General features: G+C 32.7%; 5 protein-coding genes across 8 annotated transcripts; 4 read left to right on the top strand and 1 right to left on the bottom strand.

The window, feature by feature from the left end:
- The first annotated feature begins 118 nt into the window (after positions 1 to 118).
- On the top strand, positions 119 to 5,507 carry LOC105321590 (transforming growth factor beta regulator 1). The gene is made up of 8 exons (XM_011419935.4): positions 119 to 269; positions 575 to 657; positions 1,908 to 1,978; positions 3,077 to 3,187; positions 3,329 to 3,425; positions 4,685 to 4,742; positions 4,848 to 4,998; positions 5,440 to 5,507. The coding sequence occupies exons 1-8, from the start codon at positions 254 to 256 to the stop codon at positions 5,501 to 5,503; spliced, it is 651 nt and encodes a 216-aa protein (XP_011418237.3). The 5' UTR covers positions 119 to 253; the 3' UTR covers positions 5,504 to 5,507.
- Positions 5,508 to 6,566: 1,059 nt separating this feature from the next.
- Positions 6,567 to 13,153, bottom strand: LOC105321591 (uncharacterized). Of its 2 annotated transcripts, XM_020064612.3 has the most exons (8): positions 12,987 to 13,153; positions 12,440 to 12,632; positions 12,158 to 12,348; positions 11,773 to 11,890; positions 10,177 to 10,373; positions 9,791 to 9,943; positions 7,942 to 8,303; positions 6,567 to 7,856 (listed from the first exon to the last, which is right to left on the bottom strand). In XM_020064612.3, exons 1-8 carry the CDS (start codon positions 12,999 to 13,001, stop codon positions 7,841 to 7,843), a joined length of 1,245 nt encoding a protein of 414 aa, XP_019920171.2. In that variant the 5' UTR covers positions 13,002 to 13,153; the 3' UTR covers positions 6,567 to 7,840. The 2 variants fall into 2 exon arrangements, with proteins under 2 accessions (XP_019920171.2, XP_019920170.2); XM_020064611.3 differs by having other exon boundaries at positions 6,567 to 8,303.
- A 122-nt stretch (positions 13,154 to 13,275) lies between these two features.
- LOC105321592 (uncharacterized) lies at positions 13,276 to 22,537 on the top strand. 3 transcript variants are annotated; one of them, XM_011419940.4, is made up of 13 exons: positions 13,313 to 13,413; positions 13,979 to 14,012; positions 14,551 to 14,975; positions 15,478 to 15,703; positions 15,810 to 15,980; positions 16,245 to 16,404; positions 16,541 to 16,671; positions 16,781 to 16,888; positions 17,415 to 17,556; positions 18,278 to 20,458; positions 21,411 to 21,534; positions 21,938 to 22,062; positions 22,460 to 22,537. In XM_011419940.4, the coding sequence occupies exons 3-10, from the start codon at positions 14,737 to 14,739 to the stop codon at positions 18,406 to 18,408; spliced, it is 1,308 nt and encodes a 435-aa protein (XP_011418242.3). In that variant the 5' UTR covers positions 13,313 to 13,413; positions 13,979 to 14,012; positions 14,551 to 14,736; the 3' UTR covers positions 18,409 to 20,458; positions 21,411 to 21,534; positions 21,938 to 22,062; positions 22,460 to 22,537. The 3 variants fall into 3 exon arrangements, with proteins under 3 accessions (XP_065936244.1, XP_065936245.1, XP_011418242.3); XM_066080172.1 differs by lacking the exon at positions 13,979 to 14,012 and having other exon boundaries at positions 13,276 to 13,413; XM_066080173.1 differs by lacking the exon at positions 13,979 to 14,012 and having other exon boundaries at positions 13,276 to 13,413; positions 21,938 to 22,070.
- LOC105321654 (tRNA-specific adenosine deaminase 2-like) lies at positions 13,986 to 14,513 on the top strand. Its single transcript, XM_011420025.3, has one exon. It carries the CDS (start codon positions 13,986 to 13,988, stop codon positions 14,511 to 14,513), a length of 528 nt encoding a protein of 175 aa, XP_011418327.3.
- Positions 22,538 to 24,620: 2,083 nt separating the features above from the next.
- On the top strand, positions 24,621 to 25,599 carry LOC105321655 (AVIToxin-VAR1). The gene is made up of 4 exons (XM_011420026.4): positions 24,621 to 24,716; positions 24,835 to 24,973; positions 25,068 to 25,197; positions 25,410 to 25,599. Exons 1-4 carry the CDS (start codon positions 24,660 to 24,662, stop codon positions 25,423 to 25,425), a joined length of 342 nt encoding a protein of 113 aa, XP_011418328.4. The 5' UTR covers positions 24,621 to 24,659; the 3' UTR covers positions 25,426 to 25,599.
- The last annotated feature ends 531 nt before the right edge of the window (positions 25,600 to 26,130 follow it).

Raw genomic sequence — 26,130 nt, 5'->3', positions numbered from 1 at the left:
ATAACAAGTTACTATAAGCAAATTAACAATGGCCCTTTGTAGAATAATGATTAATCAATGCATTTTTATTTAGATTAAAGAAAATCCAGACATGATTGCTAAGATATTTGACGGATTTTCCAATATTATCAACAATTTTCGTTCACTCACATCGACGGCCGGAAGTAAAAGAGAGCACAAATGTTGGTGACGTACAACTCAGAAGAACACAACTTCCTGTTGAAAATAAAGGCCTTCTTGTGAACTACTGACAATGATGCCACTTGCAGGTGGTTTGATTCTATATTTCGTAGTATTTAATTTTGCTTTTTATCTTCTATGCTATTATATTTTGCAAAAAATAAATAAATTGAGGAAATCAGTCGGATGTCAAACATTTTCAGTGATCATTGACTTGTTCAGACTAAGACTTGAGAGTGAAAAAAAACCCCCGAAACTAATAATGCTAAGGCCTAATGCAGAGACGTAAATGAATGACATAAACTGTTTGTTACTTCTTTAGGCGTTCCATCCATGTCCGCGTTGTCTGCATGTTAGAACATGTTTTAACCATTTCCTATTTCATTTTTTCTAGATGCACACATTGCAGGAGAGCATCAAATAGATTACAAACAAAAGTACAAGACATTAAAAAAGAAGCTAAAACTTCTTGTTTATGTAAGTTATTATCAGAGACATAAATAACAGAGATTGGCAACTCCGCCATTAGCGTGTTTTGTTGTTGAAATATGTTACGGGACCAACCTTACTTTGACTGCTGATTGAGAACTTTACATATTAGTAAACTAAGATAATGATCTTAAACCAAAAGTATATTGTTTTTATGATAAATGTGCATAGGTTTTAGACGTTTTATTGAAACAAAAAATTGAAATATAAGGTGAATATATAGAAAATATATTGGCCAGCCATAAAACATCAGCGAAATATGGATGACGGGTGGCCAACTGCCTCCTAAAACTCCTCTTTTAATATTGTTTATAAGACATTAACTCATGAAAGTATTATATTTTAAATGTTTGGTAATAGGGTTTATCTGTTTATATTTCGATATAATTGATATACTGATTTACACTGGGAAGACTTTACAATAGGGACCGCGAGATTTCTATCAGTTGCCAATCTCTGTTATTTATGTCTCTGGTTATTACCGGGTATCAATTTGCTCACTTTTGCATTGCACACAACATTGAGGGGTTTTGGTGTGAGCGATATCTTATGGTTATAAGAACAGTGAAGTCGCCAATTCACGTCAGACTGTTTTGTTGATATTTTGCAAGGTTGTTCATTTTATATTTTATGCTATATATGTATTGAAAGTACAATTTGTGATTACTAGTAATTAATCTTATAACTGCCTATATTCAATTCATCAGCCAAATTTTAAGTACGGTAAATGCCACATGCTCAGTCTACAATTATGACATCATATTTCATAAGTATATGTCTTTGGAAACATCCAAGCTGAGTGAAAGTGATTTCAAGAATTCCCATGAGCTGAAAGAAAATTTTTTAGCTGTTAGATGTATATATATATATACATGTTACCATTGAGTCTTGCTTCAAGAGGCTCTCACTGCGTTCAGTATTACTTATACGGTAGTATTGTGTAACATTAGCTGAAATGTTGTTCTGGCATCAGTTATGGCATTGAAGAATGAATAATAATGTTTAAACATACAAGCTAATGAATAGCTCTGGCCACTAACTTGCATTACTCTGTTTGAGAATTCCATTTCTGTCACTTTTTGTCATTTTTGTAACAAGGAAAGAACAAATGAAATTTATAAAATGAAAATACATAGAGAAATCATCATTGACATGACATTCTTAAGAGAATGAATAAAATACAATGTAATACATATTCATGTTTCTTTATTAATGAATTTATCTTTTATTTCCTCTAGGAACAAGAATGCTTTTTGGAAGAATTAAGGAAAGCTCAAAGAAAATTATTAAAGGTCTCTCGAGACAAAAGGTAATGTTTATTCTATAGATACCATGTAGTTCAGTTTTAATATGTAAAATTTGTAACTATAACATCAAAAGTAAAGATTTAAAAAAAAAGAATTAAGGTGTCTATAAATCTGATTAATTAAGCCTTACTTCATTTAATTTAATAGTCTAGCAAACTCTCTCTCTCTCTCCCTCTGTTTGATATTGACATACATTTACATAAAGTCATTCAAAATATAAGAATACCCGTATATCGACTTACATTTACATATAGTCATTCAAAATGTAAGAATACCCGTATATCAGGTTTTTTCCGCGTGTATCCAATTTCCGCTTTGTTTGCAATGATTTCCGAATCGCAGAAAATAAATCAGCGTAAATTTGATACAAAATTTTGTTTTTGTAAAAGAGTTCTCTCTTTCCTGATAAGATAAACAGGTAAGTAAAAGTACGGTGAACTATGTTCAGGTAGTTTAGTTAGAGGTACAAATTGCGGGATCGGAGGACAAGCACCAGATAATAGATTTGTAAGCCTCATTGTTTATTTGATAATCCATTTAAAAGGTAATTAAAACGGTCGCTTTCCTTGCATAAACAGATGTCTAATTATACATGAGCTACTGGTATATGTAACGGTACATGATCTATTTATCTATGACTGTTTGTGTCTCTGAAAATAACTATCAGTAATTATTTCCCATTAAGGAAATCGTGTAAATGGTTTCATTGTCCGAATTTTTCATTACAAAGAGCGACAATTTAGATATGTTTCCCCTCTTAACTCACAGATTTAAACAATCCTGTATTATATTTTCAATGCGATTTTGAAATAGTGAAAATTTGATTCGCGTAAATTTTATATACCGTTCTAGGCTCTGATTCGCCGAAAAAACCTGATATACGGTAATTTCAAATATACATGTATTAGAATAATCAAGGAATGATGGCAGCATGTCTTTGATGCTGGTGAAGTGACTGACTGAGTCTAGCAAGTGACTGACGTAAACATCGAATTTCACCAAGTGGGAAAATTGTCAGTTTTTGAAACAAGCTCTAGCTAACTTAATAATAAATAGAATAGTTTGTACATGTATTATACCTTTTTTTGGTTCCTTTGCAGTTTTCTCTTGGATCGTTTGTTGCAGTATGAAAAAGTGGAAGACTCTTCAGGTGATTCTGATGTGACAGCATCCAGTGACAGTGAGGCAGATGGACATACGTCTGGAAAAAAGTAATCAATGTTTCTTTGTTTACATGTATTTCTATAATTAATCATTTTAAAGCCTTCTATGGAAGAAAATATGATAAAATTATTCCAAATGAATCTTTTTATTTTGGCGGGTTACATTTAGAACTATTTTTTAATACTTAGAAGAAAAATGAGCCCTGGCCAGTCACAGTTACCATTTGGATCTGAAGCTTCAACCATATTTGGAAATATTGGCATGGCTGGTTTGTTTCAAGCTGCAGTGAGTTTTAATAAATTCTTCATACACATACTATAAGCTCAATTTTTATAAGCGTTGTTGTCTGTTTAAGTGCAGTCACACGATGCAATTTTGCATCCAATTTTCTCATCCGATACACTTATGACTAAAATCTTACAGTGTGACCAACTAAGTCAAAAGCAAAGTCTGAAAGTTGATTGAAAGTCAAGTGAACATTAGAGGCGTGTTCAACAGAGTGAGCTTACGCACTCGCCAAAATTTGTGTTGCGGGTATAGAGAATTTTGGCAAGTGCTTGCTCTGTTGAAGTTGAACACACCTAAGAAGTGTATCCACTTTTCAGTCGACTCTCTGGTGAGAATTGTGATGTCACAATGACTTTTTCCCCATACAATGATAATATTTAATAACTTGAAAATCAATTGCAAAATTATATCCTGTGTCCACCTCAACAATCAACTCCAATCGACTTAACTGAGCAAGTCAAAAAAATTTGATGAAAAATTGCATCGTGTAACCACACCTTTAGGGTAATTTTTTCCATAGTTTCCCTTATCAACAACTAGAGAGCCAAATACTATTGAACATTGTACAGAAGTTGGCGAAACTGGGTAAAAATCAACAATAACTTTGAAGGGGAAAATCTATTTCTCAAAAACTACAATTCTGCAATTTGTGATACATGTACTATGCTACACATATACGTATATTCTAATTTGATATACTGTAAATTTGAATTTGATCAGAGCATAAAACTTTAATGGAGCCCCAAGAGGGCCCACTTCTTAGTTTTTATAATAAATATATAGGAAGAAAACTGTTTTCTTCTCAAGAACAGCAATGCTATAACTAAATGTCATACATGTATTACAATGTAAATTTCCTGATGAAGTGAAAATCAGTATCTTGAGGAACAATTGAATTAGAACTCATTCAAGTTAAAACAATTAAAGAAATATTAATGCTTTTTTATTTCAATGTTAAAGATTCCAATTCATTTAAATCATGACCTTGCAGAACTAGGGTATGGCCACAATGGAAATTCACAGTTTAATGAAATAGTATAGAAATACAAAATTGACTTTTATTAAATTTCACATGGGTGGGCAACGGGCCCATCGGCGTCTTGCTTATTCATATATCTATGAACCAATCTCAATTTAAACTAACCAGTCAATATTAATGTTACAGTTAAAATGTTTGCATGTACATTTGTAATTACAGGTACTGGTATATGAGCTATGTATGGTTTGTACATGTATTTTTTTACCTTAAATTTCAGGGAACAAGTGCAGAGCCAACCAAAAAGCGCTCCAGACCAAGCACAAAAAAATCAAGAGGTACAATTCTATATGCGATGTAAATCATTTTGAGAATATTGAGAGAAAGAGAGAGAGAGTTGAAAATCTGTATAGTATATATATATTAACTTTTTTTTCTCCCAGCAAAGTCAAAAGCAGAGAAAGCTGAAAGTCACATGACGAGGGAGGAACTGGAAAGGCATTTGGAATCCAGACAACATTCATTCAAGATTGAGAAAGCTCCGGCCATGTTACCAATGGAAATATTCAGCAATGACAATTCTAATCCAGACAGGTTTGTATTCTAAATATGTATGACTGATAGCTTTTTGAAGACAATGGAATTAATATACCATGACATGAGGTAGTCAGATTATAAAATATTGCTCATCCATTTGTCTGTCATGACAATGTGTATACTAGTATATCCAATTTGAATCGTACAGCTGAACATTGATAATGACATTACAGATCAAGTTTATTGAAATAAATTAAAATGCACCAGCATTTGACCTTATGGCATTATGTAATAATAATAATTGAGTTTGAGAAAATAAACATTATAATTTTTGTTGTTGGCTATGCTCATCTTAAGTGGATCTTCTTCACACTCTAAAACACAAGTTATACTGATTTGTGATGTGTAGCCCTTGCACAACATTCTATGCAATACTAAAGTTGCCTGCTGGTTTGGCATTCATGTTCTAATACTCAGATTTTTTCTGGACATTTTCAGTGAAACAGCCAATGATACGAACAAGGAGGATTATGATTCTGACCTCATTATTGATGCCAGCTGAGTGTTAGTGAAGGACTGCAGGATGAGTGTATCAACGAGGAATGAAATCTGGTTACAAACTCAACATTGTGAATGAGAGATTTATGTTTGTACAGAACAATAGACATTGGATATATGATTATTTACATGTACAGATACATATATACCAACTTTTGTGGAAATATGATTACCTTTAAATAGACAATAAATATCAGCAATGGCTGCTTCATTAAATATCATTCAGTGACATCAAAGAGAAAATTAGTTTTTTAATTGCATACAAGAAAGATAGACACTTTCATATTCTGCACAAGCAATATTAGAAATGAACAAATGCACTGATATAATGTTGAATAGACACTCAAGCTGGTACAACTTTATGCACTTGAATGTACCGTTAGTGTGATAGCAAGCTTCTCTACAGACCCACAACCTTAATGAGACGTGTACAGTATGCGTTCTATGTTGTTCATATTTATCCAATTACCGGTAGATAAGAATCTCGTGTCATTGTGCTGCCATTAAAGTCATCAGTCGGGTAGAATAAAGAGTTAAAACATGGACAAATGTTTGTTTTCAGTGTCTTCTCCAGGATATATTGTATACTGGGTTATTTTCGACCCGTGTAATTTTCGTCCTTCTACACTTGTAAAGAGTTTCGCCCCATTTTGAATTCGCCCAGACACAGATGTGTTTAAAGAGAGATTATTTGAGACGCCGGTAAAATCGCCCAGTCTTAAATTCATTTGCTGGCAATGAGGACGAAAATAAAACTGGCGAATATTTCTCTGTAAATAGTAGTTTTGCTACAGAGTTAGCAAGTTTTGCTTTTTGCATCATTTTGACATCCTTTGAAACCAGACATGTTCCTCTCTATTAATCATGGGTTTCTGACAACACATTTTTGGGACTTAATTGATTTTCACCTGGTCTCAATGTGGTCTATGACCTTTTTTATTTTTTTAGTTTGAATCAAAATCAAATTTATTAAAAGATATAAAAGATACTTGTTACTTTCATTCATATCATTCATATTTACCTGTAAAAATAACTGATTTTTTTTTTTTCCAAAAAGAGTCAAAAGATACTTGTATGATTTCATTTTATTAATTCATACATTCATAATACACAATCAATTCTTTCAACAAACAACATCTGAACTCTGCTGCTGCTAAATTTTATCCAGCTAACTGCAATTAAACATATTGCCTACACATTGCTTAATCCATATACAATGCACGTCTTTTCCAGTTATAAAGGTGTATGATGTTCAAGGAGTTTAATGTGGCAAGAATTTTTTAAAACGAAATTCTGTAGCTGAACCATGAAAGATAAAACATGACTTTCATTTATAGAGAATAGAATTGAATTAGGGGGTTTAATCACATTTTCAAAAGAGTTTAAATCAGCTCATATCTGCCGAACATTTTTTTCAGTTAAAGCAATAAGAGCTGTATCTTTTAGAATTTTATTTTGCTGTAAAAACCTGCTAGTATGATAAGTTTGCATGTAAATTAAACTCTTATGATAAAAAAGGTTTGAAAGAATCATTAATTTTCGTCAAAAGAAAGATTTTTCTTCTAAGGAATATATAGCAGATCAATTTTTGTACGGGACGACAATAATTCAATTTTGCTTCATTTAAGACTTCTTTACGGCTTTTCCAATAAAAATATGGCTAACGGAACTTTAAAAATCATGATATTTTTGTCGATTTAGTAGAAAATAACACTTTTCGTAAAAAGAAATTTTAACATAAAAATTGCAGCTCATATTGCTTTAATTATTTTGGGTGCTATTATTGGCCAAAATCATCACCATCAATAAATTTCTCATTCATAAAAGTTAAGACTAATATCACAATTATTCTTCCTTGTTAGTTTATAGGTCCCTAATTTTAGTCATAAATATGAAAACATGTTCATTACTAAGAATGAGCAATGGGCACTCATGAAGTCAAACAAATGGTGCACAGCAATCCCTTTAAAATATGCCTGGGATATCTTAAATTAATTATCTTTGATAAGAGCTTTATTGGTTTTAACAGTTATTATTTCACAATATCTGCTGCATACATGCCTAAGGTGATTTTGAAAACATGATAAAACCCCCTTTAATTCCTGCTAATACAGTAGATACATTACCTTTGGTAGATCTAATATATACACCTCAATACCATATTTCCTTTTTTCATAAGTAATAATTTAAAATCTAAACACAAAGTTACTACCGTACTTCAACAACAGACATTGACTTTACTGTGTGGCACAGATTACTGTCTACTCTGGCTTGAAGCGTTTGGGAGGGGGTGCACCATCCACTCCCACCTCACCACCACCACATTCCTCATCCTGGGGTGTTAAATGATGAGTAACCTGAAAGTTTCCAGCAGAATCAATAGGAAGGGAATTATAATTGATGCATACTACATTGGCAGATTCAACAGAATTTTCAGCTAACTTTATTGAGTCATCATTTTCTTGAGCACCAATCGCCACAGTATCTGCCTCATCTTCCTCCTGATCAGGAGAGTTGTCAAAAGTCTGGCTGACAGTGAACAGTTGGGTGTTACTTGCAGTAGCTTTATCAGTGCCACTGTCCGTGTGTTGTAATGGGACCGTGGACTCTTCAGGACAGGTAATGGTGTGTAACTTATATTCCCGTTTTATACATAATAGCTGTTGATATAACAGATCCCTATGCTGAGTTTCTAACTGCTTCATAAGATTTTCTATATTTTTATCTAGTGGCACACTTATTTGTTCCATCAGCTCTTGTTCTCGCTGCTTACTTTTATGCAACTTTTCTTTCAAGTCTTTTATCTGTAATGAAATATCAGAAACTGAAATATGTAACATACTAATCAAAAGAATAATGACTACTTTACAACCATTGAAATTACATTATATATCGTAATTTTCATAAAGAGTATTTCAAGTGTTTTGTGGGGATAATACATTTATCATGAATATTTAGATTGCTTCATGAATTTTCCTTATTTTTCAACTACACTGTATATATACATGTACAAGGGTCAATAAAAAAAATAAGAAGACAGTGTGGCTGTCTGTTATATATTTTTCAGTAAAGTCATAACTAACAGATTAATTAATGCAACAATACTTATATTATCGATATACAAAGTTTCATTCCAAATGATGTAAAGGTATTTTTGTTACCCGATTTTTAAATCAACATGTTTTGTCACAACGGTGCACGGTAACATTGAATACATAACGTCAAGATGACGCACGCACAGTTAATAAAAATATCCAATCTTTATGTCTCTCTGAGTCTTTTGTGCATTTTACCATTCAATTTAAATCGGCAATATTTCACTTGTCATCAAATTTGTTAAAAAATCATAGGTTAGTTCCTCAAAGTTTCCTTATTTTTCAATGCATGTCTCTTCGTTTACAGTTAAGAAATCTCTGAATGTCAGATGACGTTTATTTTTTGATCAAATATTAATAGATATTCTACTATATTTCGTATTGTTTGATGTTCAAAATACATTTACCACAACCCCACAAAATGTGTTGAGAGTTAAACACAAATGTGCAAATAATTTTTAACCTATTTTTCCACCATTGAGCATTTTCACAGTTTTTATCAGCTTTTGCCCGAGTTAGATGCATACATTACTATTTATACTTTTCGTTGCGCCGTGACGTCCGGCGATGTCAATGCTTTTGGTCAATTTTAAGGAGGACTCATGTATGTCTGTTCAACAAATCTATATACTCCGTCATTATTTTGCACATGGCTTGTCATGACAATTTTTGATTTTAGGTTTCAATTTCCGTTGGTTTTATGACCAGTTTATGGAGATATTACTTTCAACATAATATGCTTTATTGTTCACACAAAGTTTGACCGTGCGCCGTGACCTCATTTTTTGCAGGATTAGGTTCTAAATAATTCTCAGAAATAAAGGAATATATGAACTTTCTTGATTTCAAATTGTTTGAAACAATTGCATAATTATGTTTACTAAATATTTAGTAATAATATGACGTTAAATAACAAAGCTATGGAAAAAGTCTTTGTATTTTTTTATTGACCCTCGTATGCAATCATTTGGAATGCTCTGAATCAACCTAAAGTTTAATTAATAAGTGTGCAACATATGAAACATCAACTGTATTATTATTAACACTTAATATACATCAATCTATATACAAAATGTAAATAAAAAAAATATACCCCTTTAATCATACTGTTACTTTATCTGTAATAGATGTGCTAGTCATCTTTTAACCATTTCTATAACAACCTAAGCATATAAACACATCCAACTTTTGCTTACCTCTGACTGCAGGTTCTCTATCACTAACTTCAGATGAGCCTCCATATGATGTTTGTCTTCCTGTAACTTTTCATATTTCTGCTGCATTTCCTCTATCTGGTTGTTTGAGTTCTGATGAACAGCATGTTCTTTCTCTTCCTCAATACCTACATCCTAAGAACACAATAAACCATCAATAACTGTTGCATGCAGAATTGTTGATGATTTGCAGTGCTCAGAGATGAGCAAGTTATTTCAATGATAACTGTTGAATAAAAATCAGCATACGGTACTCTACATTTTTCAATGTGATAATATGACCGGAATAATAAAGAGCAGCCGTTTCAGTTACACATATGCACAGCCTATGCAATATGTATACATATATATATATAATTGTATGATACCTCACTGGAGATGATCTGGGTGGTGTATGTATTTCCATCTTCGTTATCACCAGTGTCCTCATGAATGATCATGATGTGAGTTTGAGCATTTTCGGAGGAATCTACAGTCTCGTTGGCTGCCACAGACACTTGTACAGTACCATCAGGAGACTTCCCATTTGTCAGGCTAACCTGGGTTGATGGTGGGTTCAGAAGAGCTAAAATATCATTTTACACATAAAAATTACCCCACAACTTAATGTTCAAAACATATAATAATAATAATAATAATAATAGTTTATTTCCAATTTTGGGCCCAGAGGGCATACAAGATTACAGATATTAGATAGATATGCCTAAATAATAGATTCAACATATAAAAATAGTCCATACACATACATGAACTTGTAACAGCCGGGCAAATGTACATCAGTATGTCAAAACATATGAACAGTGTGCATATAATATATAGTCATAAAGGTAATTTATACAAATATAAAGATAGTATCATGATTTGTATAAGTAATTCACCGGTCATTTAGATCTCAAAGTATTCTGTCTTTTTTTGAAAGCATTGATCAGATATTACCATCAGTTAATCAAACATATTCATTAATTTACAAAGTATTTCTTAAAACTGCTTGGTCCGATTTTATTTCAAAATTTATGTAAGCTTTTAAACAATTGTTTTGCTTTATGTGTGTATAACAATAGGCATTGCAGTAGTTGACTGGTCAATAAAGCCATATCTTAATGGGAAAATGATATACAAAATTTGTTTACAAAACAAACTTAAAGGGTAATGTGCTATTTTGCCCCTTATTAAGATTTGCCCTAAAGTTCAAGGTAGGTATGACTGTATAACGTCTTTGACAATTGCTATAAAAAAGGAAATAAGATTTCAAAAATGTTTAGGCTAATCAAAAATAAACCCATGTACATTTTTTTACTTATCTTTTGGAAGTTTGGTTTGTTTACAATCGATGCATATAAATATGCGAGTTGAATAAACCTAATCAGTTAGGGGACAAAATCAAATGGTTCCCTTTTCAAAACATGTCCATTATGTACTGTAGAATCATTTTTAATCTTGGGGATCAATGTTCGTGGGTAGCCAAAATTTTCCTGGTTCGTTGGGACGTAACTTCTTTGGTCATGTAATCAGGATAGTTTTAACAGATCTTTCAAAAGTGATTGTGTATATATTAAGGTTCATGGGGATGTAAATTCATTGGCAAGGGTTACCCACGAAAGCCACGAACATTGGTTTCTGACAAACAATGATGATTCCACTGTATTTGCTTTGTTTTTTTTTTTTGGTTCCCATTTAGAAATTATTTCTATTTACTTTGAATATTCATATCTTGGAAAGGAGGTTGATTCTGCTGGTGTAAGTGGGATATAGTCCATAACTTAATTTGTAAGATAATTGTTTGAATGGAAATCTATTGATACAGTACATGTAAAATAAATTGGCCCAAGCAGCTTTTTATAAAAATTGTTGAATTCATAAAAAAAAACCATCAATCAAATTTCATCACTTATGTTTCAAAGCCATATTAAAGTAATGCATTTATATACATAAAAATTTATATTTATAGACACATGAAGACATACATTTGTAGCCATTGTCTGCTAGGCTGGTGGACATAACAGCTTGTGTGAGGACAGGATGGATTGAGAGTTCATTTGGCTCCATAGAGTCATCTGGGTAAGAACATGGATTGTTGATTTCCTGTCAGACGAAAATAAATTGATATAGCTACATGAATCTTGAGAGTGATGATGTTCCACGAAAAAAAAATAAAAAATCAAAATAACCAATATGTTAAAGGGATCTCATGTTTAATTGTTTTATAAATACATTGTGTTGTAATTTGTTTATGAAATTGAAAATCATAAATCTATGATCAGATGCAATTTTAGATACACTGTAGACAACTTAAGAGTTCGATAGAGTCATTGAGATAAGAAGGAGAGATAGTTTTATTGAGAAACATACCTGAGCTATTTGGATTTGAAACGTGGTTTGTGGATTTCTAAAATGGGTTTTGTAGTGCTTTATGGCTTCATCCCTTCTATTGAAACCATTTCTACACTTGTAGCAGTGCCAGTGAGCACCTTTAAATTTCTTTTCTCCTTTGATGATACCAACAATATCACAGTGGTCACAGCATCTCAAAATTTTAAGCCCTGTAAGTTAAATATAATCAAGTCATCATCTGTTATCTTTATTCATTTCTTTGAAATGACTTTCAAATTGCAATATCAAAAGCCTTCAAACCTGCAAAATCTATTCCTTTATCAACATGCTTTACACGAAAATGAGCTTTGAGTATGACAGGATCATGATAAAAATCTCTCTTCACACAAAAAGGGCAGTGCATGTGAACAGAACTATCCTGGCATCTGTGGTCCATACATCTGACAGGATTATAGTTGTTTTCTGTGCCTTTTATTCTTACACTTGGATGAGTCTTCATGTACAAGAAAAAAAAACAGACTCGTTAGATCAATTTTGCAAACAAGTAACAGGCCAGAAATTCTCTTTTTAAAAGTTGACAGTCAATCCGTCATCCATATTCATAAACTTGAATCATGTTGATGAATGAGACTGAAGGCTGTGCCTCTCAACTTCTCCAAAGAGACATGGTCTTCTTGTATAGCATACAACTTGTATGAATAAGTACATTTATTTCACAACTAGTTTTCATAATGCATAATGGTCACTAAAACTGAGGTGGCAAGGGTTTTTTGGAACTTCGGGCGTAAAATTTTAAATATATGACACAATGACATTCTCTTTATGTGGCATCAAGGTAGGTACTTACGACAAATGTATTCATTGTGCAGGAAGTTATCTTCTGAAAATCAACAAGAAATGAGATATTTAATTATCCATGCTGTCAACAGGTAAAGTTTGATATTCCCTCTGCCTTTCTGTGTGTGTAACGTCAGTAAATTTTGCTTATGCTGAAAAATGCGTGACGTCATAACTTTAGTGGTAATAGTTGTTAAGTCGTACATGTATCCGTTTCTTAATTGGTCTTCATGCTAGCCTTAAAATTTTATTTATGTTAAGCTTTAATGTTATTCAAAGTTTCAGATTGTTTTGTGCATCTGTTTTGTAACAAACGAATAGGTTGAAGTAAACTTTTCTGATTGCATTTTGAAGGCCGATCCCGATGAGATATTTTGCAATATATTTGAACTTGACTCTACAGTCTACTGGCAAAATATTACAAAGTATTGCAACAGGTAAGTCCTTTACCTTTTCAAAATTCTACAATGCTATCTTTTTCTAAGAAATCGTTTTTAAATGTCTACATGATTTTTTATTTTTTTAATCAATTTATCAGTTGTTAAAAAAATTCAGATACCAGTTTTAGCCGACAAATTCATTTTGTTTTAACAAAAATTGATCTCTGGAAGGTGTAAGCATATGCCTTAGCCGATCAGTTCAAATATTATCTATCCATTTGTAGCTGAATATATTCCAATTCAAAAAAAATCATGAATAAATCTATTCAGTCATCATCAACTATGTCATCACCCTAATCTGACATGCTATTTGATCATTATCATCACCTCTTGACATTGTTTTATTTGGTTAAATATTTTGATTGTACTGGTGTCAAACTTACCTTTATTGTATTACTTTTAAGAAACAAAGTTAGGCATGATTAATTTACATACTAGTCGTCCTAAAATTCTACATCTTGTCTAGATCAGGTAAAGGTCATTATCCAAGATTCCAGTTATAAGTACCGGTAAATGTTTTATAGCTTAATGCCCTTTCTTTCTTCTTTTGTTTTTCAATAAGTGAGAGAATGGACGATATTCGGCAAAACTGGATGGTGAGATCTTTTAACTTTGCAGAAGAAGCTTTACAAGCTGGAGAGGTTCCTGTAGGGTGTATAATTGTGTATGAAGATAAAATCATTGCTGTAGGAAAGAATGAAGTTAACGAAACAAAAAATGCCACCCGTCATGCTGAAATTGTTGCCATTGACCAGGTGTTGAAGTGGAGTAAAGAACAGGATATAAACTCTGCCTTAGTGTTTAGTAAAAGTGTTTTGTATGTCACTGTAGAACCGTGCATCATGTGTGCTGGTGCTCTGAGGCAGGTTGGGATTCCCCTGGTAATATTTGGATGTCATAATGAGCGTTTTGGAGGCTGTGGGTCCATTCTTTCTATTCATGATGCCAGTCTTGAAAGTCTTGGTCCTTCTTTTCAGTGCATAGGGGGTATAATGAAAGAGAGGGCAGTTGACTTACTGAAAAGGTTTTATCAAGGAGAAAACCCAAATGCCCCAGAGGATAAGAGAAAAGTAAAGAAAGAGGAGCAAAAAGTTTAAGATATTAAATCTCATAGAAATTTTATTCTCTTTACAGATGAACACATGAAAAAGGTGCTATATGTTTCCAATATTGATAATATCGAGATTTGTGAACAGTTCTTGTTACCAATGATTGCAAACTGTATATTCATTTTACTGGTACTGTGAATGAAAACTGAGAGAGTGTTTTATTGAAAAACGAACCATACAGTGAATCAAATTCAGTGTAAGCCAAGAGAAGATGTCCCATTTGTCTAGTCTAAGGAAGTGTTTCCCATTAAAATCAGGATTGCTTTCCAAAACATTTGCCACCCAGACAGGAAGAAAGAAACTAGTAATTCTAGGGACAGGATGGGGAGGATACAGTCTGCTCAGGAATATTGATAAAAAATTGTTCGATGTGGTGGTAATTAGTCCAAGGAATTATTTTCTGTTTACTCCAATGTTGGCAAGCACAACTGTTGGAACTGTAGAGTTCAGGTATTGATTAAACTTTTTAGCAAAAATATTCGACCCACTTCAGGTGTTTAATATGTAATAACTGTTATATCTTCATCATGTATGTATCAATGATATTCATCAATCATTATGATTATAATATATATTTTACTCCTAGTTTAGAACTACTTTTTGTTAATCTTATTATATCCAAGTAATGGAAACTTTGTAAATACATTTATACAAAGATCAGCACTGTCAGTTACAGTTAGTGACATTGATATATGGACTATTAATATCTCTACATAGATCTATTTACTATTATAGTAAATTTGTTTGCTGACTGTTTGGAGCCCAGTTGATTTATATACCAATGCTTACAGGATTTGAAGTACATGTACCTACTTGCTTGTGTAGAGAAAACAAAACATATTTGCCCAAGGATGTGTTAGAGCAAAGAAAAATAAATTCGCAAATGTATGATTTCCATAGAATTCCATACTTGTAACTTTCTAGTTTCATCAATATTTGTTTCTCCCTGAAGGTCCATCATTGAACCAGTCAGGAACACCACTTTCCGACAGACTGGAGATTTTCATCTGTCGTATGCCACTCAGTTGGACATGAAGAATCAGGTTCTCCATTGCGAGAGTGTGCTTCAGCCCCAGCTGGGATACACAGTCAACTTTGACAAACTTGTCATCGCCGTAGGGGCTCGCAGCAATACTTTCAATGTCCCTGGAGTGGAGGAACATGCCTTTTTCCTCAAGGTAACAGGTGCTTTATAGTTGGGTTATTTTTTTGTAGCTTGATGTGGATGTCTTTGAAATGTGTAAAATTTGATCTTCAGCATTTTTTTACATATGCTTTTTTAAGGATATACCAGATGCAAGGAAAATCCGAAGTAGGATTATACGTAATATTGAGCTTTCACTTCATCCAGGGTTAAGTGAAAGTGAAAGAAAACAGTTACTGAACTTTGTGATTGTTGGGGGTGGACCCACAGGAGTGGAATTTGGTGCGGAGCTGTACGATTGGATTGAACAGGTATGAAACAGATTTTGGATATTTTGATTCTGTAAATTAGTGGTCATTATCTGCGCATGTGCTGGATACTGTATATTTAGATATGAATGTACCATAACCAAAGAGGACAAAAGATAACTTCTCTACTCTTGAAGTTGAAGTAAACATTCACATAGTCCATCTGGGATTTGACATTCATGTACATATATAGAGAGAAAAAAAGGGAATTTATTGTTGTTACGAACAAAGTAGAACTTTTTAATGATAGGTTTTATTTCATTTTAGGATGTTGCCAGAGTTTATCATCAGAGAAAAGACCAAGTTCATGTGACATTAGTGGAATCCAATCAGATTTTATCCTCCTTCGATGAAAGTTTGAGAAAATATGCAGAAAATAAGATAAAACAGCGGGAGCGTTTTCAGCTTGTCAAGTCATCTGTTACACGTAATTTTTCATAAACAGTTTTCTTTGATACACATGTATATATATAAACTTTTACTCTGTATTCCTTATTCCTCAGTTTGTACTTTTAATATAAGTCGACCTTTAAGGTATGCAATGACTGTAACTGTCTTTAAAGAGGTGACATCGGACTGCGTGAAACTGAGCAATGGAGAGGACCTGCCCTGTGGATTAGTGGTGTGGAGCACAGGGCTATCACCCACCCAGTTTGTCAAGTCTCTGGGGGTGGACAAGAACAGAAATGGACAGGTACATGTTCAAGAATTATACAACCCCTCATACACATAGGAATAGTCTAAAAGGTCGAAGGATTGCAGGATCTAACCCCCCTAAACTGAAATGAAATATTATGTTGCAGATTCTTACAGATAAAAATCTACATGTAATTGGAGATCCAACAAATAATGTGTATGCCCTTGGAGATTGTGCAGACATCAGAGACAACCCTCTACCTTGTATAGCACAGGTAACATCCAAACAGGGGTCCTGTTCACACAGGCTCATACTTGATTACATATCTGATTGAATGAAATAAATTTGAATTGCAGTTTAAATGTTTACTCTAGATTTTTCATCTTCTAAAAGAAGTTAACTTTGTTGATGTTTTTGGCACATTCCTTTGTAATGAGTGAAAGACCCTCTGTGATCTTATGAAACATATGTTTTTGGACTTTTGACATTTAATGATTTATTAATGCACAAATTGTCATAGAAATAATTCATTATGGGAAAAGTTCACTGTACTTTTCAGTAGATGGCATTAAAAAAAGAGAGTAGAAAAAGAATCAGATATATATCACAATTCCGTTTTTGTCCACCAGTATTTTGGGTCTATTTTGACAGCTATATGTACGTAGGAATTTTTAATACAATTTTATTACAATGTAACAAGTTTTGCTTGATATGATAAGTTTCATAGAAATAAGAATATATAACTAAAGTCAGGTTCTCTCTGGTACCATGTTTAATTGTTTATATTTCACATTGATTAGGTTGCTGAAAGACAAGGAGAGTATTTAGCCAATCTTTTTTGTGGAAAGGCTGAAAAGGAGTTTACTTTCCAGAGCAAAGGAATGTTGGCTTATATTGGACGCTACCAGGGAGTGTCGGACATTCCAAAAATAAAAATGCAGGGTATGCACTACAGGAACAATTATTCACAATCCAGGCACATTGAAAACAACCAATAACTGTTTAGAATCTAAGATGAAAGAATGTTAAAGCCATTTATGTTTTTTATTTACATGTAACTATAAGAAATTTTGTCCTCTTAAAGTTTTGGATTTGTAGCTTTTTAAACTGAACAGGTTGGAACCACCGGTAATCACTTTCAACTGGCTTTAATTGTGTTTAGATTATACATGTAGTAACCCAATTAGTTGGGATACAAACTGGACATAAGCAAGTACATGCACTTAGTTTGTTCTTGGATTTCATACTTGTACCTGAGTTTTAAGTCTGTTTATGACCAAGGTTAAATTCATAAGAGGAAAGTAGATGAAAATTTATCAGAATATTAATTTTACAATGCTTTAATAGTTCTCCATAATATTTGTAAAATATAGTTCTTGATTCATACATACTGTAGATTTCCTTATTTTACGCGAGACTCATACATATGTCCCCCCCAAAAAAGCAAGATTTAAATTGAATTAAAATTCGAGATGTTTTTTTAAGGAATTTTTTGTGGATATTAATTCCTTGGGATTGATTAGGAATCTGCAGTACTATATTATGGTTTTTTGTTTTGTTTTTTTTTTGGGGGGGGGGGGGGTGAAAGAGTAGAATACCAAGTAATGTGGAATTCTTGATTTTATACATATGCATTCATTGTGTTGTGAATTGATAATTACAGGAATATCTTCCTGGTTTCTTTGGCGATCGGCTTACCTGACTAAGCTGGGAAGCTGGCGGCTGAGGATGCAGGTCCCCATGGACTGGACCAAGACCATTCTGTTTGGTAGAGACATTTCTAGGTTTGACTGAAGCCCTGCTGTCTGTGTTAACTATAGTGTTAGTGTTTGAAACATGACCTATTATAAAAAGAATGTCTTGCGAAAATGAAACAAATTGTTTTGTATATGAATATGAATGAGGATTGAATGCATTATTTTCCTAAATAATGGAAACATAATCTATCATTTATGTATATGAGAGTAATGTGCTACTGCATGTATGCAGCATTTTTTTTTTATATAAGTACATATATATATATTCTATTTATAGATTTATACGTTACGGGTAACTAAAATTTTACCCTAGATTCATTCTGTGATTTTCATGAAACGGTTGACTGACAATAGTAATAAATTCAAATGTGTATGAATATGTTTTGCATGTTGCAAATTTTACCAATGTAAAGTAAACTGAAATTCTATTAAGTTAATAAAACATTATGAAAATAGTGTAATATAAAATCAAATAACAGGTATACAATACCACAAAGTATGATTGTCTTTTATCTGATAAGAATTCTTTAAAGCAACTTGAATTTTTTGTAATGATTCATTTTAATATACATGTATTTATTTGCACAGCATTAATTTATTGGCAATTAAGAAAATATGTAATAAGATTCCTTAAACATTACCGTATATTGCTTCATGGACTTTCTTGAGACACGTGGTCTAAAAAAATTAGGTTATGAAAGTAATTCTAAGCAAGTCAGATACATGTATAAACAATAAATGCATCGGAATTTGTTTGTTTGGAACAAAATACATGCAACTAGATCTGGAGTGCCTTTCAAGTGAGGAAAGTGGGAAAAAAAAAAAATGCTGGGATTTTTTATATATCCATGAATTGTTTCGTTGGTAACCAATATTCTAAGAGTTTGTGGGCACACAAGCTTGTTTTGAAAACATTTTATACTTGATAACCGTTAATGGTTCAATATTATTAGCATTTCCAGTATATCTGTCAGGGATAACGCTACAAATAAAAATTTGTAAGGTATAGTCCAATGACGCAAATGACATATTGTTGGGGCCCAAGCGGGGTTTGTATAATTATGCGAAATAAAAAAGATAACATTATAATGCATATACTTTAATTGATATTTATTCAAACAATCGCAGAAAATTAAAAAATATAAGTAGAAAGGAATCATTCTTTTGAATATTATAAGATATCATTACGGTCGGAGCGTGAAAAATATATCATAAAGCCCTTCGCCCTTTATTGGATTTGATCGCGTCCGACCTGAATGATCATCGATAATGACTCTCAAAAAAAATTTCTTCATTTCTAAATAATTCAATATAACATAATTTCCCTAGGTTAAGGACAACATACAGATTTTAAATAGTTACAAAAATCATCTTTAAAATACTTTATAATAAGGCCGTAGTGTTTTCTTGATAAAAAAACCCCGCCAAAATAGACACTTCAAGAACGTGTGTTTGTATCAAATACTTCCATAAAATTAGGTTAATAAGTCCTAAAACTAGCACGATGTTTTAACAAATTGGGTTAATTAATAAGTAAAAAAAAAAATCTCATTTTTTGTTCACCGTAAACTAAACACCTACGGTATGCATGTTCCGAAGAGTTACAGTTCTGCAGTTCTTCCAGGCAAAGACATATGTCTTCTTTGTTTATAATGGGGAGAGGCGTGTTGTTTGAAAAATAATTTTATCCAATTAATATTCTCGGTAATTAAATTCACAGGTAGTGTAATTTCCTCAAAGAATTAGGAACTTATATGTTGCTTTGAATTAATGAATTTATGGAATTTTGTGGGTCTTAAAAATGTACGTGTATATATAGCAGTAAATAGATTGGTTTTTATCTACCTTTTTTAAAATTGTATATATTTCACTCTGGAATACATTTACTGTAATGTGGCCAATTGCAATTGACATTTGCGTATTGGGGAAATTCCATAATTGACTTTATATGATCAAAATCCTAGGATCCATTATTCATAGATTTACTCTATATATACGTCAGGTAGTACATGTACTGTGTTAACATGAACCTGCTAGCATGCGGTCTGGTTCTTCTATTTGTGGTGCTGGAATTCGACTGCATCCAGGTAAAAGTTTCCATTGATATTATGTTCCTTTATTATTATTATTATTTCGCACATTTTTTTGTTAAATAAACTATGATCGAAATCATACAGTATAAACAGGTGCTAATTTTCAGGTTGAACAAAAATAACGTGATTTTTTAGATTATTCTTTAATTTATATGGTTGACTTTTCCTTCTGCTAATGATAACTTGTACATACCGGTTTATATCGACATTATAGTGATTGATTTACAGTCTTTACTATTATTTAAATAACCAGTAATATCTACAGTGCACACAGGCATTGAGTTCACAGATTTATGCAACAGATGTTCAACTAAACATGTATAGTGTGTGGTTGACTAAAACTCGGTACTGTTTTGATTGCGAGAATTACTAATTAATATAATCAATGACATTACACCGGGGTTAATTAAATGGAAAGAAATCATTGCATATTCAAAATTAATAATCACAAAAAACTTGTGTGGTGTATACAATATAGTACCAGGTAATTACAATGAACACGATATTAAAAAAAAAAAGAGTCGAAAGCTCACAAACAGTTATAGGAACTAAGGATATATAGTATTGGGGTTGCTGAGAAAAATGGAGGGAAGCCCCCTCATTGTTAATTGTGTTACGGGTCTTTAAAAAAAATATAGAACGATTTATCAGAAATCTGACCCAATTTTATGATAAGTGTAAATCTTGGTTGAAGAATTTAACCCCCCCTCCACACACACACACGTATTCATTGAGGTGATGTCGGACTCCTTCTACTTTTGAAAACTGATGAAAAGTTACGGCAATATATCCTATGATTTTTCTTTTATTTTCCCATAATTATTCCAAATATCGCAGTCTATGAGGCAAATGGATTACATCTGTACGTGCATGGATATTCAAATGTTCAAGAAAGTTCTATGCTTATAATTGTTTTGATTTATATGCGTTACGATGGTTTTTACAGGGGCAATGTTGTGACAGTGACAATGATTGTCCACAATATTACTGCTGTGTTCGCCCAGTGAGAGGCAGACGAGCCATCGGATGTGGAAGTGGGACCTGCACCCGATTTGGCGCTCCCGGGGAAAGTAAGAACACAACAAAACAAAATAGGTCTGCTATATATATAATATCAGTATAGTTATAATTAAGACATCTATGTCTCTGCTAATTATCCCCTCTTGATACTTGATTTTTAACTATAAATCCCCTTCGGCCAAGGGTGCTTTGTGCCAAGTTTGGTTGAAATTGGTCAAGCAGTTTTTGAGAAGAAGTTGAGAATGTAAAAAGTTTACGGGCAGACAGACGACAGCAAAGCTCACTGGAGTTTTCAGCTCAGGTGAGCTAAAACTGCAACTTTTGAGTAACACAAGACGTTCATGTTAATGTGTATATACAATTTATGTATTGCTGTTATCATTTTGAACTGTATGTATATATGTTTTTTGGGTTGTTTTTTTTTTTTATAATTTTATAATTTTCTCACCACAGAATGCCATGTGGGTCACCATGTCACATGCCCTTGTTTGTCAGGCTTGACATGCGTTGGGACAGGGGAATTCGAGTTTCCCCAGGGGGAGATTGGAGTTTGCCAGAGATACCATTATGGATAAGAAGTCAAAAGGTACACAGTACTTTTTGAAATTCATTCGGGATCACCGGACGTTCATAGCTTGATGAACTGAAATGACAGCTAAATGATACAGAATTAGATTATTTTAACCCCCCCCCCCCCCAAAAAAAAAAAAAATAAAAAAAAAATCTGGATCCGCGCATGTTTTCTACATAAGAATTTAAATACCAGTTTTTTTGGGTTTTTTTAAATTCTGAATAAGGACTGTAAAAACGTCTACTTTATATATTGAGAACTAGAGCACACACACACACACACACACACACATATATATATATATATATATATATATATATATATATATATATATATATATATATATATATATATATAAAACTTTTATTTTGTTTTTAATTTATTTTATTTCTATTTTGTTTTAGGAATCTGCATATACGAAGAAGAATATTCATATTCAAATGCAAAGCAATCTTTGAAATAAATATAACGACATACCAAAACCCACTGATTTCTCATTTTTAAATTTTGTCACACCACAAACATCTCAAACTCCCAGCCTTCGGACAATCACATCAGTACCCCCCCCCCTCTTCTTTTCTATCTATATTTGGGGGAGATTTTGGAAAAACTTCATTAACATAAATAGAATATATACTGCAAAATAGACATTAGACCCTGTTAAGCCAATTTCCAAAACTCTGGTTGTATACATTTACATATGTAGGAGTTATATATATCTGGGCGGAAAAGATATCAATTAGAGTATACATACAATCATTATGTGTATATACCAATAAAAATAAACGTTTCGACCTGTGTGGATTCGGAAAACTTACTTTTTCTTCTGCAGTTTCTGATCCAATTCTTGTAATTTCTTTTTATTTTAATTTACCCTCATTAATTCGATCTTAGTCTATTGCCATGACTACCATTCTTGTTGATAGTCAAAATTTTTAGGCGAAATTTTTTTTTCTAAAGATGTTTTTCACCATACTCAATGGAAGTTAGACTGGAACACAGCATTTGACCTTCTCGGAATTAAATTTTCAATTAATCTTGAAGAAATGTCCGAGCTAAACTATTCTCCTAAATTATCAGAAATCAATAAAATAATGAACCAATGGAAACATAAAAAGCTAACACCGATAGGGAGACTTAAAATAATAAAATCATTAATTATACCAAAATTAAATCACTTAATATTAAGTCTACCCAATCCAGAAACAAACTGATAAAAAAATTGGAAAATGATTTGTACCACTTTCTTTAGTAAAAAAACACATAGATAATACAGATATGAGCAAAGAATATGGACCTAAAATTCCGAACTCTATTTATCTTTTTTATAGGGATACAAAAGGATGTAAGGAAATGTATAACATTTTAATTGAAAAAAAAAGAACCGATAACATCATCAATTAGATGGAGAGATCTTGGAGAAAATTTCACCGATTTAGAATGGATTAAAATCTACTGTCTCTGTTTTAAAGCGGTCCAAAAAAGTAAACTCAACTGGCTTCAATATCAAATTTTACATAGAATTATAACTACAAATTTTTTTATGTAAAAGAACTATGGTGCAATATTACACAATAATAACAGGAATGAGGAATCATTCTTTTAGTATTACTAGTATGAGGTACGTGATAATTTTGGTCGGGGCATGCACAGGGGCCAAGCCTGTTTTAACATTAATTTCAATGCAACCATAATGGTTACATTGAAATTAATGTTAAAACGGGCTTGGCCCCTGTGGGGGCATGGTCAAATCCAGATTTATTTATATATATATATATTATTTCCAATTAGTACACTTTAAGGTACTCTCTCACTACACCCAGACTTATACTTTTTAAGACAACGTCACAAGATGGCGATTTAAATGCTTTGTTAAATTGTTCATATCTTTCGATTCGGTAGTATATCGTCGTACCTAAGTGGTTAAAGTATTGGGCTTCTGAACTGCATACCAGAGTTCGAATCCGCCTAGTGCTTTTGCTGATGTTTACTGAATTAAATTTTCGAAAATGTAATTTTTCATCCAAATTTGCCTACTTGGCTTGAAAACTTCTTATCCATTATGATATCTATCATAATCAAGTAATTTTCTGCTGATTTGAGAAAAAATTTCAATGTGTAGTGAGCCACCTTAAACAACATTTTAAAACCACCATTTTTTCGCGAACATGCTATGTATTACTACGCGGCGCAGCCAATACCGTTTGTCGGTTATGCTATGAGACACGCCCATTTTTTGTCGCTCATTATTTTATTAAAATTTTTAGCTTCAAAATTGATTCGTAATGTTAACACAGACAAAGACAGTTGAAAATGTAAATATTTGATTATATTGCCAATGAAAAAACAGAATGCAAAGGTAGAGACAAGGTGGTTCCCCGGCCCAGTATAAAGCTTACCATTTGCATACAATGTATAGAACCGCGCTTAAAACTGGCTAAATCTTATTATACCAACTTTTGGTTATTCATGAGGGTTACCAAGCAAGACATTTTACAAGAACAAGGAAAACATTAATTATACAGTGCATCAAAATTCCCAGGTCAAAATAATAAAATCCGAAGAACATGTTAAGTCTGATTAGAGCAGAAGTCGATAAGAAACATGAATGTCCTGTTATGTTCGGTCGTTTTGATCGTAGCGATTTTGCAAGTTGGGGAGGTAAGAAAAAAAAATTCTTTTGTACTCTTCATTGCTATTTTCTAGCCAAAAAAAAAAAAATAGGCTGAATTTGTCATTTAGATTTTTTAAAAATTATTCAATCTCTGCTGTCGTGTAGAGTTCGGACACCTGTTGTAATGATGACAGCGATTGTCCCGAACTCCACTGCTGTGTTAAGCCGCTCAGGGGCAAGCGATCCCTCGCCAGTTGTGGCAATTCCGGCGGCAGATGCACGCGTTACGGGGGTCTAAATCAAGGTACGTCTATAATGTCAATTATCTTCACATCGAATGATTTGGAGGGAAATTGGAAAGTAATGGTCAATAACCATTTTCTTATGAAAATTGGTAGGCTGCCACGTTGGTCACAGATTCACCTGCCCCTGCCTTCCTGGACTTACCTGTGTGGGGACGGGGCTGAGAGAAATCCCCCAGGGAGAAGTCGGGGTTTGTCGAACACGGTCTTACGGCAAGAAATGGCGGTAATCTCTTTTTCCATCATGTACATTTTACACATGCGCGAAGAATATAGCGTGTGTTCAACCACCCTCGATTTCTTTCATGTTTTGTGTGAAAATAATTACAGATTAATAAAATTAATTTTAGACCAAAAATAAGTAATTGATACATGTAGTTCAGCTGTACTGAAAAAGTATGAATCTACAAAGCTCAATCGTTTTCTCTATATTTGCAGGTACCAACTGGGATAATTCTTCAGATTATTTGAAATATCCCGTGAAGAACAGAGCAATTTTATTTATTTCTATGTCTTTATTATAAATAAATAAAAAATAAAGATTAGTTTCGACCCGGAAATGTCAAATTGTGGCGTAATGTCTTTAGTCAAAATGTAAGAAGTCTTCAACATTTATTTCAGGGGAACGCAACCTTTTTAAAATGGAAAACCGTATAAAATTAACATTTTTTGGCATATCTAAATCGTAGGGTCACTCTTATAATTGTCTTCTCTGAAGTACAGCGTAATAAATGCGTCATTTTAGCAAGTCTGTTTGTAACTGCAAATAAAGTCGGAAAATACTGTACATTTTCAAGTTATATCAATATAGACAAAATGTTAGCTCGATCGTCTGAAAAAACATTGACGTTCAAAATCTTCTAAGGTGGTATGCATGTGGCACCTGTCGATATCAATGTGGATAAAAGTACATTATAATCAAAGTAGAATTTAGAATTTTCAAATCTTACAATATTTGACCAAAAGATGTGTTTTAACATTTTTTTTGGAAAGGTAATAATTATAAAAGTCCTACCGGGATTCGAACTCATGACTTATAGTGTCCCATACCACCTTAAAGTCAAGATCTGGTAAATGATTCTAGTGTCTCCTTGGTGCTAGAACCATTACGATACATGTAATTGATTTCTTTTTCCTGTTCTATACAGCTTTAAAGGAA

This window comes from Magallana gigas, chromosome 3 (assembly GCF_963853765.1).
Source record: "Magallana gigas chromosome 3, xbMagGiga1.1, whole genome shotgun sequence".
Classification (NCBI taxonomy): Eukaryota; Metazoa; Mollusca; class Bivalvia; order Ostreida; family Ostreidae; genus Magallana; species Magallana gigas.
Note: the sequence above shows the minus strand (reverse complement) of the source record. Positions and strands in the feature narration are given on the sequence as shown.

What these genes read in the sequence shown, in the direction of transcription:
- LOC105321655 (XM_011420026.4), top strand. Translation starts at nt 24,660, where the DNA reads ATGAATGTCCTGTTATGTTCGGTCGTTTTGATCGTAGCGATTTTGCAA. An exon ending in CGATTTTGCAAGTTGGGGAG is followed by an intron (nt 24,717 to 24,834) that starts GTAAGAAAAAAA and finishes GCTGTCGTGTAG; the next exon opens with AGTTCGGACACCTGTTGTAA. An exon ending in TTACGGGGGTCTAAATCAAG is followed by an intron (nt 24,974 to 25,067) that starts GTACGTCTATAA and finishes GAAAATTGGTAG; the next exon opens with GCTGCCACGTTGGTCACAGA.
- LOC105321654 (XM_011420025.3), top strand. Translation starts at nt 13,986, where the DNA reads ATGGACGATATTCGGCAAAACTGGATGGTGAGATCTTTTAACTTTGCA.
- LOC105321590 (XM_011419935.4), top strand. An exon ending in GGACATACGTCTGGAAAAAA is followed by an intron (nt 3,188 to 3,328) that starts GTAATCAATGTT and finishes TTTAATACTTAG; the next exon opens with AAGAAAAATGAGCCCTGGCC. An exon ending in CTGGTTTGTTTCAAGCTGCA is followed by an intron (nt 3,426 to 4,684) that starts GTGAGTTTTAAT and finishes CTTAAATTTCAG; the next exon opens with GGAACAAGTGCAGAGCCAAC.
- LOC105321591 (XM_020064611.3), bottom strand. An exon ending in TAAAGGAATAGATTTTGCAG is followed by an intron (nt 12,349 to 12,439) that starts GTTTGAAGGCTT and finishes TTTAACTTACAG; the next exon opens with GGCTTAAAATTTTGAGATGC. An exon ending in AGCAGACAATGGCTACAAAT is followed by an intron (nt 10,374 to 11,772) that starts GTATGTCTTCAT and finishes ATGATATTTTAG; the next exon opens with CTCTTCTGAACCCACCATCA.
- LOC105321592 (XM_066080172.1), top strand. Translation starts at nt 14,737, where the DNA reads ATGTCCCATTTGTCTAGTCTAAGGAAGTGTTTCCCATTAAAATCAGGA. An exon ending in GTTGGAACTGTAGAGTTCAG is followed by an intron (nt 14,976 to 15,477) that starts GTATTGATTAAA and finishes TTCTCCCTGAAG; the next exon opens with GTCCATCATTGAACCAGTCA. An exon ending in ACAAGAACAGAAATGGACAG is followed by an intron (nt 16,672 to 16,780) that starts GTACATGTTCAA and finishes ATTATGTTGCAG; the next exon opens with ATTCTTACAGATAAAAATCT.